Source organism: Platalea leucorodia, assembly GCF_965183815.1.
Source record: "Platalea leucorodia genome assembly, chromosome: 10".
In the NCBI taxonomy this organism is placed as follows: domain Eukaryota; kingdom Metazoa; phylum Chordata; class Aves; order Pelecaniformes; family Threskiornithidae; genus Platalea; species Platalea leucorodia.
Window position 1 is genome coordinate 17954230 of NC_138832.1, and position 13082 is coordinate 17967311.

A 13082-nucleotide genomic window follows, 5' to 3' on the forward strand; every position below is an offset into this window, starting at 1 on the left:
TGCTTCCTTCAGCATTTTTTTTTTTTTAATTTAAAAATATCAGGGTTAACAGCCTTGTTCTCCTGGGCTGCCAGAAACCATCTCTAGTTCTCAAGAGGCATGCAACACTACCCTGGAAGAGTTAGGAAAACCAATAATACTCTTTACATACAAAATTTGAGTTACTGACATTTTTTTAAAAAAAGTTTTTATAATGAACTTACCATTTGCCTTTTGTTTTCTATCAAGTTTGATCCAATTATTCCAAGAAACGACCCAAAACCAAGCTGAAAAACAACATATTGTTAGCATTTAGATCAAGACGATATCCAACGTATCTCACATACAGACAGAACACAATTAAATCCAAAAGCAGCAAAAGAACATACTGTGGATGCGTGAGCACTCTTCCTTCAGTAAGGAATTAGTGGAGTCTCTCACTAGTAGGAACTACCAGGCGTATCCTGTATATGACACTAAAAGCGTGCGTAGAAACCAAAAGGATGAGTTCTAAATTCCATCCCCTCCCCAGTGATGCTGAGAAATGGCTGGTGGATGAGGATATGCATTGCTGTCTTGGAACAACCCTACGAACACTCAGGAGCCTCCAGATGCAAACCTAGCAGGACCACATCATCGCTAGCATCTGCAGAACCAGGCTTCTGTAACCTCACCAAGGGTGGGAACAATCACCTAAGCTTTCAACTCAAGAGAGTTTCTTGATGTGAAGTATGAAATAAGGGAGAATTATATTTGGGAAGATTTAGCAGTTTTCTGCCTTCTTCTACTCCTCCCTCATTTCCAGGGGTGAGGATGCATCAACCAGGGTCTTCTACCAGAAGAACTCAAGCCAGCCCAGCCAAGAGAACCAGCTACTCCAGCAAAAGCATCTTTTCTTGCTGCCATAACTGACAACACCATTCTTATTTCAGCTCAGTGAAGTCAGCCAGGAGTGCAATTTCCCACCTCCTGTCTCCACAGCTTTAAGCCATTTAGCTATACTCAATAGAGTTTCTAGGACAGAGCACACCTCCGCCAGGCCAGAAACAGGGACTTCAACCAGGAACCATGGACTGGGGGGAGAGATGCAGAAATACTTCTGTGTCACACCGAGAAAGGTCTTTGGTTGGTGTAGAGCATATACATCTCCACTTCTATGGGTCGGCAAAATGCGAAATGCCGGTAAAGTCCTACAGTTGGACTGGTCATATTAAGCAGGCACATATCCAGTCAATAGACTAGGGGGGCAGTGAAGATCTGGCTGAGAATGCCAAATAACCGGCCAGCTCCTCAGGAAGCAGCATAAGGCACGAGACATGCTGCAGTGATTCAAGAATGAGTCAACTAATCTGGAATCGATATTTTAAGATCCAGGAATAGAAAACAAAGGTCTAATATATCCGATAGAAACAAGTAGAGGCACGTGCAGAGATTAGCAGACACAAACATAACGAAAAGTTGGGCTTAAATCTTCCCCCGCTCTGCTTAAGCCCAGTAACATTTGGTGCAGTGCCACAGGCAGCAAGGGCTGCTGGCTCAAACGGCAGGGATTAAAGCAGAGCAGCCGATCAGGCTGCTGCTTCCCGGCTGCCTGCCTTGCACTCCGAGTTCTCGGAGACCGTTGTCCCCACACCAGGGACTAAATATCATGGTGGGAAGCACAGCAACAAAGCCAGGTGCTGCTTAACACCGGGGCAGCAGGCAGGGCAGAGAGCCAGGGGCACTGCTGAACTGCCCCAAACTGATCTGCCAGTGCTTCTGGGCTTATTGTTTTGCTCAGCTTGGGCAAGCAACAACCCCCAGCTTCCCCAAGTAACAGGAGTTTTATAACTCAACTCCAAGCCCAAAACCTGGGAGATCCAGGCATTAACAGTGACATGGGTCCAGGCATTATTTTCAGTCTGGTGATATTTTGCAGCAAGGAAGTTGTGAGGCAACACACACCTAAGGCAAACACTCAAGAAAAACATTTTGTGCCCTTTGAGCTTGATCCAACACGTTGAAGAGAAATGTCCACATGGTGTTTCAGAGCAGCCTCAAAGCAAAAGGTGAAATACTTAAGATAATTTAAGAAAGAAGAAATTCGAGCAAGTCTGTACATACAACAAGTGAAGACCAAATAAATCAGTGGATTCTCACTAATTATTGGGAATTCTCATTGCACTAATGGGAAAACCACTCGTTCTACGGATGGGACAAAAAGATCTTAGTAATCTGCATCAATTGCATCACTTATTTGCTGGTGGAAATGATCCCCTGCGATGTCTGTCTGAAAGGAGGACAGGACACAAAATGAATGTGATTTTTCAGAGTAAAGCCCCAAGCCAACGTGCTTGACAAGGAACCATTACAGAAGAGGTTTGCCAGTCAAAGCCTAAGAAAGGTCAGCCATTTACACAGATGCTAGAAGCCGGTATGACTTGGAGACCACACACGTATCTCACAGAGCCTCACTTCCATAAGGGTGCTTGCCCTCTGCACCTGATCGTTACTCTTGCCTGCTGAGCATCACTGTTACACTCTGGGCTTCCCAGGCCCAGGTCAGTCACCCCGCCACGGGTGAGGATATTTCCCACAGAGGCACAGCCGGGGTGTTCACAGATGTAGCTGCGAAGGTGTCGGTGGTCATGGAGGAAGACGAAGGCAGCCTGGCTACAGGACATGTCATTGCACCCTCTGCTTCAGCTCCGCCACTTGTGTCAATGAGGAACGGTACTGTCGGGGGAAAAAGCCCCAAAATCCCCAAAAAACCCAACCAAACAAAATCCCACTGATGCGTATAAGGTCTCCAGTGTCCGGTTCTGTCCTTCCTTGTGAGCCTGGGAAGATAATCCCCCGCATCAGACAGCCACTGTGCATGTCTCCTTGCACAAGAGGTATTTGCACAAGACACACAAGTTAAAGGAGGAAAGAACGGTGCATTAGGCATGGCAGCGATGAGATATCTGATGTCCCATGAGATGGCGACATCCATGGATCTGGTCCACACACGGAGAAGTCACCCAGCACACGAAGAGACTGCTGGCTCTATCTCTTCCTTACCAATGCAGGGTTCTCAGGGTATGACTAATGGTGGTGCACAGAAACTCCTGATGGAGATGCACGCAGGCCTAACATTCGTGTGAAGGTCTGGATGACAAAACCTGCAAGGAGCTGCTTCTTCGGGGCTGTGGAAGCCACCTGCTCAGAGACAACTCACCAAGTACTCATGTGCCACAGCAAGCCCTTTTTCCACAGTAAAGGGAGAAATCCCAGCTTGTTACGAAACAGCGGCTATTTTAAGCACCTGCTGAAGCATCCAGCAGCACACTGAAATGTTTTTCTGTGCAGGGAGACAGGCGAGGTCGTCACACATTTCCCCACGGCAGATTAATGAACTGAGCGGAGGAATTTGGTGACAAACACAAACTGTAAGGGTGCCTCTGAATAAAATAACTCAGCGCCATTCCCAAGTCCAGGAATTCATTAATTCCTTGAGTAGACTGAGTCTTACAAAAGCATAAGCGATGCTGACGTTCCCAGAGCATAAATAGCACGGGAGATGTCAAGGGGACATAAACAGGCTCTACCCGTCTGCATCAGTCTGCAGGACCTGCTCCGAAGCACGAGGTTCAACGCAGGCTGACAGAGCGTAGGCTAAGTGCAGAGAGTTTGAAGCCAGCCTGCCACCTTTCTCAACACCCTCCTTCTGTAGTTCTCTTTAAAAGAGATCAGGACTAAATGCAGGAGTCACAAGCCAGAAAACCAATCCTAAACCGAAGAGGCCCAACACAGTCTGTAACAGTTCTACACTAATGGCTGTAAAGGGGCTTTCTTCAGTCACAGAAGAGCTTGTCCACGGAGAAATATAAACCTCCCTGAGATCAGCAACGTGTGGCAAATAAATCAAACTGCAATAAGGCAAGAATAAGTCTCCACCTGGTTATCGGGACTGGCTTTAAGCCTCCAACTTTGAGGCTCCAAACATAAATGCACAGCGCTCCACAGCTGTTACACCAGGAGCCTCCAGCTGGGGGGCTGCAGCTACACTCAACCTGCTAAGACACTTAATTTGGCTGCCGCTCAGTCCTTTTTGTGCTTCTTTTTGAGCACGTCTCAGACATGCACAGGAACAAATGAGGACTTGCTTTCCAGCTTGTGTTAGACCTCTGCTCATGCTGGGAGGGGCATGATGTACTCGCCCCTTATGCTTTTGCAGGAGGTTATACATCTACTGGCAAGAAGGCTGGGCACCAGTGGTCTTCTCTAAATTAAGCCATTTGAACCTACAAGATTGTCCTTTCCCATTTTCATCTGTTGATAAGAAAAAAGAAAAAATGGATGTGCTAGCTGCTTTGATGTGCACGCTCCCCTGGCAAGCTGCCACAGCTATTGCTGGCATGCTTCTCCTCATTCGGGGACTCCAAATCGTTAAACACTTCTGCCAGTGAACTTCATGACCAGGAGTTCACGTGAACAGTATTTCAAGACCTGGTCTCTCTACTGTTCTTGGCACCTATGCTCCTTCTTTGCCTTACTTCTGCCTGGGGTTAATGTGATGTATGCAAACAAAGAAGTTCTAGGGTTGCTTTGACTGACATAAGACCTATTTATCTGTCTCACCGTTAGCTCAAAAGCATGTTATTACCTAAGCTCAGAGGAAGCTGCCACTTGGATGGGATTTTTGCATGGGAATGAGCAGCAGGTGCAAAATAATAATAAAACAAATAAATCAAATGGCAATGAAGTAGCTGAGCATAATATTCAGGACAAGATCACCCTTTATAACATTTGCAGCATTACAAGGGACTTTGTAGGCAATAAGTTTTCTAGACCTACCTAGGAGTTCTATACTTACAATAACCCCTGGGTAATAACCTCCAACAGTCACATTTTGGGTTCTTGTTGTAGCAGCTAGGCCCACCGTTAGAATTAATACTGACACAATGAGGAGAGTCACAGTTACGTAGAGGGAATTTCTTTTTCTTCTATTGAACGACCCTAAAAACACACATACACAACAGAATTTGCTGATTCCACCTGGGGACAGTCACGGTACCACAAATTTCTCCTCCCACCGCCAACCGCATTGTGGTGAATTTTCTTTCTTCTACCTTGAGAATATTTTTGGGTTTGGCTGTCACTTTTCACCTTCACTAACATGCTTTATCAAGCGTTACTAGGGCACCTGAATTCACATTTACTTATCTTATCATTGCTCTGACGTAGATGAAGAAAGCCTTAAGAACTGTAACTTAGCAAAGCTCATTTGGATACATCGGAGCCTCCCAGCCCCTCTGGCCTGGGGCAATTGAGCTAATAAGAAATATTACCATCAGGCATTTATTTATTTTCTGATCTGTCTACTTACATCAAGCTAAATAACCACACTGTATGTCACTTGTTTTGAGGGGCGAAATCTTGGCTGTAATCATATCATAAGGCATCCACAATTTTCCATGTAAATGAGACATCACCAGTAACAGCCACTTCTCCTCCTGTAGTATCATCCTCTGCTTTCAGCAAGGACCAGGTATTTTTAGATGCTTGAATAATGAATTTGTGGATTAGTAAAACTCATCTACAGCTGCCTATGTTTTTTTTCTTTTATATATTTATAGATCTCCCAAATGAGCATAAATATAAAATAGTGATTCCATCAGCCAAAAGGAAAGCTGGCTGCGACATTAGGCTCAGCAACATCTTTAGGCATGTTTGTTCCGCGTGTGCTCTGCCATCTTTACATCACTTTGTGGAACAATCCTTTTGATTATATTTCATACATTATGTAGACATAACCCAGCACCCGCGAGAGCGGCTGGTAGGATAACGGACCGTAACGGTCCCTTCCCGCGCTCCCTGGGGGCTGCTGGGGCCACCCCGAATCCCATCACCGCAGCCTGGGGCTCTCCAACGCACCCCAGGCGCAGGCAAAGGTATTTCTCACCCCAGAGGCTCCCAAGTGATGTGCACGCTACCGGCACTCCTCAGAGTGTTTCAGAGAAGGGCAGGGACGTGTCCCAAGAGCAAGGAGCTGTTTCTGCCATCGCTGAGCATATTCCCTAAAGCAAACCATGCTGGGAACCCCCATCTGAAGTGTTCAGGGGCTCCCTGACAGCCTGTACGTGGCGAGATAAAACACCCGCAGAAAGGCCAGGAGGGAAGACTCAGCCAAGCCAAGCACAACCTCCTTGTCCAAATTCTCCAGAGCAGCACACCAGGCCTTGCTGGGCAACTTTCTGTCTTGAAGATGTACGCCCCAGGTGCCCACAGGCTCTTCTTTAGGGTCTGCGCATATTTGCAGCACAGCTAGAGAGATCTTTTCACCTTAACAGCTATACCCATGCAGCCATATGGCTGCCACGGGCACGGGGCTGGATCATTTCACCCACACCAGCCAGATGAGCTTGAAGTCACAGACAAGTCCTAAATCGGGGCTTAAAAGCCCAACACAAGGAGATGAAAGGCAAGAGAGGTTTATAAACAAAAGCAACATCCTTTCTGACTGACCAGTGTCTCTGGAAGGAAAGCTCTCCACCCACAAACCTTCTGCTCATGTCCCAGAGCACAGCTGTGACCACACCACTGGGACATCACCAGGTCTAAGAGCAAGGAGCCTGACAACTAGTTAGTCCTTAGCTGGAATAGCTAGACACTTACTGATTTCAAACAAAATAAAATTAAGTAACTGCTAGAGAACCCTAAGACCCAGGCTAGATCTTTTATCAGTGATACTTAGTTTTTCATGCCATTTTTTACAGGATGGAGATAAAGGTACACAGCTGTTTGCTGCAGGTTGCATTTGGGGTTAATCTTTTTATTCTCCTAAATCTGCCAAATAAGTTAATAATATAAAATCTAGACTTCTAAAGCATTCAATATTCATCACGATATTAGGCCATTCTGTATGTATTGCCTCCCAAATACTACAGTTTGTGCCACGCTCCAGTTCCAATGTAATTATTTAAACGCGTCACATAAACGTATTAAAATTCCAAAGTACTGAGACCAAAGGTTTAGCTGAACAAAACTTCAGAAACTGGAGAAAAAAATTGCTACTTCTTACATAGATTACTTTGGAAAGGAGAGAAAGAATGAACCTGTCTTGCTTACACGTATGGTAGATTACCAACTTCTGATTACTGCTACAGTTCGGCTGGCAAATGAGCAGCAGATACGTAAAACCAGCCATAAGTTCCTTACACAGCTTAAACTCTACGTTTAGGCTGTGTGGGTGTGCAGATGTTTGCGTGCCACGCAAAACCATCCTGCAGAGCACGTCTGAGTGAGCGTCGTGGGTGCGCGAGCACGACGTTTACACACACAAACCGGTATTCCTGCGTTTTCATCAGAGATGCTTCAAGGAGTTACAATGAAAAAACCTGCAAAATGTGCTATTTTCCTCAAAACCAGAGTATTTTGTAATAGCATTTCTGCAGGAAAACACTCTAGAAGAAGCAGCTTGAAACACTGTTTATGGATTCTGAACTTGTTTCAGAACCACCATGTTTTCCACTCGTATTTCTACATCGTTTCCCAGCTCACAACTGGCACACACCAACATGCAACACACAACTGAAGCAAAAGGTTTCCAACTGGAAAAATCTCTGAAAGCTTTTCAATATTCCTCATAGGATTAAAAAAAAAAAAAACAAAACAAACAAAAACAACACAACAAACTCCCCCAAACCACAAAATGCTTTTGTTCCAAGTCCTGACAAAACCAACCATAACCCTTTAACTTGATATTAGAAAGAGATGCGAATTGAAGAGCTAATGTGATCACCTCCACTTCAGCTCTGTACTGGGACACTAATTCCATTTTTTCTTTCTCTGAAAACACGTTTTGTTTTGCGTATATTGATTAAGTGGTTTTGTACTTCTGTAAGGATGCCTGCAGCTGCTTCAGCATCCATGGACTCAGTATCTCCACTGATAGCTGCTGAAGGGCTGCCCTGGCCAAATCCTCTCTCTCAACATTAATTTTTGCTGAAAGTATTCCCCATTAGATCGTTTTCCTCTTTGCTACTGAGCTTGGTACAGCTTTACATACAGAAGCGGAGCTACGACAGCTTTGCTAGCTCTGCTTTCCAGAGACAGTAATAGCCTTTTATCTGTGATTTATCCAAATTAGATATCTCAAAACTTGCAGCGTTTACCTCAACGTGAGTACACAAGGTGGTCTGAAACACTGTGCTTAACTCTGCGAGGAAGATGTGAAGAAATTCATGCTATCTACAGTCTGGCTATTTCTTTTGCTAAAATGGTACTCAGAATGTGGACAGGCATCAGAAAGATCATTTTTATTTTAAGGCTCAGAAACATCCTCTTATTATAGTTGCCATATATAAGCCCACTCTAAAAACAAGGTTGTAGCAGGTTTTTCCAGATGACTTTAAAAGTTTGCAATAATACTTATCTTCGTACTGCCCCTGATTTACTTTTTTCCCTGATTATCAGAAGAAAACAGACAAGATGGCACAGAAACAGCACCGACTTCTCCATCTTCTTCTTTGCGGGGGGAGAAGTCACGAGCCAAGAATAAGCGCAAAGTAATCCAGGGAAGCCAGCTTTAACTTCTACCCTAGGAGAACCGGGGGCAAACGGCACCCAGCCCTCCTCCTTCCCAGCCCTTCGCCTTTTGCTCCGCTGCTCCGCTAGAACAGCCCCGGTGTGCGCGCCGTGACCCGCGCCGCGCTCTCGTTAAGGGCCCCGCCGGCGGGAGGGGGTCTGCGGGCGGCTCATCTGCTTGGACGGCTGGGAAACCGCAATTAGCAGCCGGCGCGGAGCGCGACAGGGGTTCCCTGGGATAACGAGGGGGTGAGGGAGCGCTGCGGGGGGGCGCGCTCCGGCCCGAAGGACGGGGGCTGCCCCCGCCCGGGCACCGAGCCGCCCCGGGGGGGCTCTGCCGCAGCCCCGCACCGGGCCCCGCGGGCGGGCGGGCCGTGCCCTGCGGCCGGCGGGGGCGGGCGGGTCCGGCCCGGCCCTGGCGGCGGCGGGGTCCCACCGCCCAAAATGGCCGCGCGCCCCCGGCCCCCGCGCACCGCCCCGCATCCTCCCGGTCCGGCCGGGCCTCCCTGCCCCCGCTCCCCGCGGCACTCACCCACGGAGTCGGGCAGCGCCACGCCGCCCGGGCGCTGCTGAGTCAGGGACTGCCGCATGCTGCCGCCGCCGGCCCCCGCTCCCCGCCGCAGCCCGCCGGGCCACGGCGGCGGACAGAGCCCCGGCAGCGGCTCCGCCGCGCCTGCGCGCTGGGGCGGGAGCGGCGGCAGCGGCGGGGCCGGACCGCACCGCGCCGCACCGCCCGCTGCCCCCGCCCGCCGCCGGGGCCGGGGCCGGGGGCGGGCCCGCGGCGGCGCCTCCGGGCCTCGGCGGGAGGGGCTGGGGGCCGGGGCCGGGGGCGGGCCCGCGGCGGCGCCTCCGGGCCTCGGCGGGAGGGGCTGGGGGCCGGGGCCGTTCCTTCCGAAATGGCTGCGTGCCCCCGGGCGTGCGGGGGTCTGGTGCCGTGCCGCTGGGGACCAGCGGAGCGGCCGTGCCCTACGAGGGCTTTTGGGGAAGGGTGGGGGTCCTGCCCCAGCTCCAGGAGGTTCCCGGCCTTGGACCCCCCGCACTCGGCAGCCGCCCGGCGGGGGGGGCTCAGCACCGCCCTGGTGTTCGGTCTCCTCTGCCTTCCCCCCGTCTTTCCCCCAGCCCCGTTGCACCCCAGCAGCTCCCACCCCACCTCCAGCCCGTTCCGTCCCTTGCCAAATGTCTCCTCTGTCCCCCCATCTCCCTCCTCCCTGCAGTGGTGCTGGTGGCACTCCTGGGTAGCCACCCCGCCATGGCCACTGGCCCATTTTTTTACTTCTCGGGGCTGCGAGATCTCTGCTCCGGTGGTGATGCCTGTTGCTGCCTGTGCCCCGTCCCACGGAGGCAGCGCTCCCAGGAGACCCTGCAAGCTCCCTGCATCTCCGGCCAAGGAGCCGGAGCAGGCCCTCAACCTCTGTTTTCCATATCATGTCTGTAAAATGGGGATAAAAGCATCTTCCCAGCAGGCTTCATAATTGCTTGTAAATCACTTTAATGCCCTGGGCTGAGAGGTGCTAAGTGCAAATCATGTAATTATTTCAAGCCAAAGCATATTTCATCCAGTTAAAAGAAACTAATCCTATCTCTGCTTCAAAAACCCCCACACTTTTATTGGATAAGAGCCTAATTACCAGCTTCTCCCAGGAGAAAAGAGAAAGTGTACACTGACAGCGGTGCAAGAGGCAAGTTACAAATGCCCAGATCAATTAATGGCAAAGAATGCATCACCTCCAGAGAAAACAGTGGTTATTTACCTCGGATGAACTAGACGAGCCCTGTGCTCACTGCCTGTGCCCCACCGGGCAGTGGGTCCGACACCGGCCCCCTCCTGCTCAGTCGCCCCCACTCCGTGCCAGTGATGGAGGGGACGGGTCTTGGCTCCCTCCTCCGCTCCGTGCCAGGGCCGGGCTGTGCGGCAGCACAACCGCTGTGACGGGGTGCCTGTGCCCCCGGGGAGCTGCTGGTGCTCCACAATTGCCCAGGCCAGGTTAAATCCCTGCACCCCATCCCAGCTTCCGAGCTTTGGGCAGGCAACTCTTGGGCCCCGAGGCCCCAGCGCGGCCAGGGAGAGCCAGCTGTGAGCATGGCTGCCCGCACGCCCTCCTGCCGGCCTGGCTGCGGGCAGGCACCAGTGCCGAGCCAGCCCTGCCTGCGTACCTGGCAGCAGGCATGCGGCAGCCCCGGCCAACTCGGCGCAGACCGGGGCAGCTGCCAGACCTCTTTCTTTCCCGCTGTGCCCATTTATTAGCACAGCCGGTGAGTGGCTTTCGGCCATGCTCAGGAGAGGAAAGGGAGAAATGGTGCTTTGCCTGCTTGGATGGCGTGATGCAGTCCTGCGGGACCCCAGGACGGACGTCCCTGTACCTCTGGGCAAAGCCCCAGCCTGGGGCAAGGCAGCCTTTCCCCACCGTTGAACGGGGCCTGGCTCTGTTGTGAAGGGAAGAGTCACCTGCCCCACTGGAAATGTGCTGAGGGAACGAGCTGGTGGATGGTGCCGAGCTCCTGCTGGGACAGACAGTGTAAAACAAGCCCCACTGTTCCTCGAGAGCTGCATGGGACAGCCTTCGCACGCTGCCATCACACCACTGGAGTTGTTCCAGGTGCTGCCGCATGTGCAGCAGCAGCCAGGGTTTAGTTGAGGCTGTCCTGACACCAGTGCCCCGTCCCCCCGCTGTCCCCCAGCACTCCCACCATGCCGGCCCCTTGCAGCAGCGGGACTCCAGCACACTCCCCCCCTGCCTCTAATGCACCATCTTGTGCCCGTAATTCACTGATGGGGGAAAATCTGATGCTCCCTGGCCCCGGTCTGCAGGGTGTCACAGCAAGGTGCCCCTCTGGATTTGTCTCGGTGGCTGTGGCCAGCTCTTACAGCTGGGTCAGGGAAGCCGACACTGTGTGCTCCCAGCTGCTGTCTCAATTCGAAGGGATAAATATAGACCTGCCCCTCGCACTACCCCTTCATTGCAAAAGAGATTTTGCAAGCATTAAACACAGCCCTGCCATGACTGACAAGCACATATTGACGGACACATGTGGCCATCAAAAGCCCTAGTGATTTGCTAATGTTTATTAACAGCTACACGGTCGCCCCGGGGCGGAGAGCCCGGCTTCCCCATGTAGGGCGCTGGCTGGCGTTGATGGGGGCCTGGGCGCGGGGCAGGATGCTGTGAAGGTGCTGCAAAGGGCACCAGATGCCAGGGGGCTCAGGACGGGATCCTGTTGCGTTGAGCTCACCCCTGTTAGGAAAGCAAGTTATTTTTTGATCCACTCCCGAACGCTGAAGTCCTGTGGGGTAGGGAGGGAAAGCAGTGTGGCTCCCCGCAGACAGGCACAGGTCTTGGTGCAGCCGCGCTCACTCAGCCTTTTTGGGGGGTGCCGGGGGGCTGAGGAGCTGTGCTGGGGAGGGGGCTGTGCCTGTGGGTCCCTGAGAGCCGGGGCGACATGGCACCCATGATGGGACCAGTGCCGCTGGGCTCAGCCCCGGGCTCCTGCAGTGCTAACGCTCACGTTTCTCTGCGTTTCCCACCCAGGGATGGATGGGAACGCCAGCGCCGGGGGCACGGAGGGCCAGCACAGGAGCCCCCACCAGAAGACGGTGAGTCTTTTGGGGCTGTTGGCCACCCTCTGAGAGGCGAGGTGGGGGCTGCTGCTAAGGACCTGCTTTGTGGCTGATAAATATAGCTACTTTGCTTTAGGAAATGCTGCTTCGTCCTTTAGGCAAAGCGTAAGCACTTTGCACTGAGAGGGGAAGGGGCAGCAGGGGCTCTGGCTGGTGGTCCTGGGCAGCGAGGGGGGCTAGGAGGGACGGGTCTGGGCAAGGGCCACCTTCTGCACACCTGGCTTTCAGCAGGAACCTGCTGTTGAGAGCTGACCTGATCCAGGGTGAGGATGGGGAAAGCCCCCGGCCTCTCTCAGGGCACGCACGACCATCAGCACAGCGTGATCCCACCACGAATGAACCCCAGCTTTGCTTTGCTGCCTGGAGTCACCCCAGCTGCCACCACGGGCAGCAGCCTGGGACTGTCCAGTGCCCTGACAGGTCCCACCATGGCTGTGCCCCCTCCCTGCCCTGGCACGCTCCTACTCCAGCTCCTGCCGCTCCTCCTGCCCCTTGTCCAGGTGCAAGGGACTGCTCTGAGACCATCTCTCGTCCTGGGCTGCAAAGATAAAACACCTGGGAGGTGTTGCAATCCAGACCTAACCCAGCTCCCTAGCTCAGGGACCTGCAGCAGGGACCTGGCAGCGTCGTCGTCCCATCCTGTCTGGCTGCCCCACACAGACCTCCCTGCCCGTGGGGAGAGCCCGGTCCCCCCAGCCTTCCCGCACTGCCGTGGAGCCCCTGTGGCCTCTCCCAGCTGGCAGAATGGGATCCTTCACCGAGTGCTGGATATGCAGCACGGAGTCACGAGAGCCAGAAACTTTTCCCTCCTTGCAAAAGGCTTCTGCAGGGCAGAATTGGAGTTCCCTGGGTGAGAGCCCATGGGGGGGCCATCCCTGTGTCCCCTCGCAGCTCTAAGCATCAGTAGCAGCTTCTGGGCGAGGGCTCTGCATACAGC

At 52.2% G+C, this 13082-nt stretch overlaps 1 protein-coding gene across 1 annotated transcript in view; it reads right to left on the bottom strand.

Moving 5' to 3' along the window:
• TMEM255A (transmembrane protein 255A) overlaps nt 1-9167 on the bottom strand; it is a 28253-nt gene extending 19086 nt beyond the window's left edge. The window contains exons 1-3 of the mRNA XM_082323455.1: nt 9062-9167; nt 4817-4959; nt 204-266 (exon numbers count right to left, since the gene is read on the bottom strand). Coding sequence (XP_082179581.1) covers nt 204-266; nt 4817-4959; nt 9062-9119 — 264 coding nt within the window. The 5' untranslated portion in view covers nt 9120-9167. The remainder of the gene's footprint in view (nt 1-203; nt 267-4816; nt 4960-9061) is intronic.
• Between the last annotated feature and the right edge of the window lie 3915 nt (nt 9168-13082).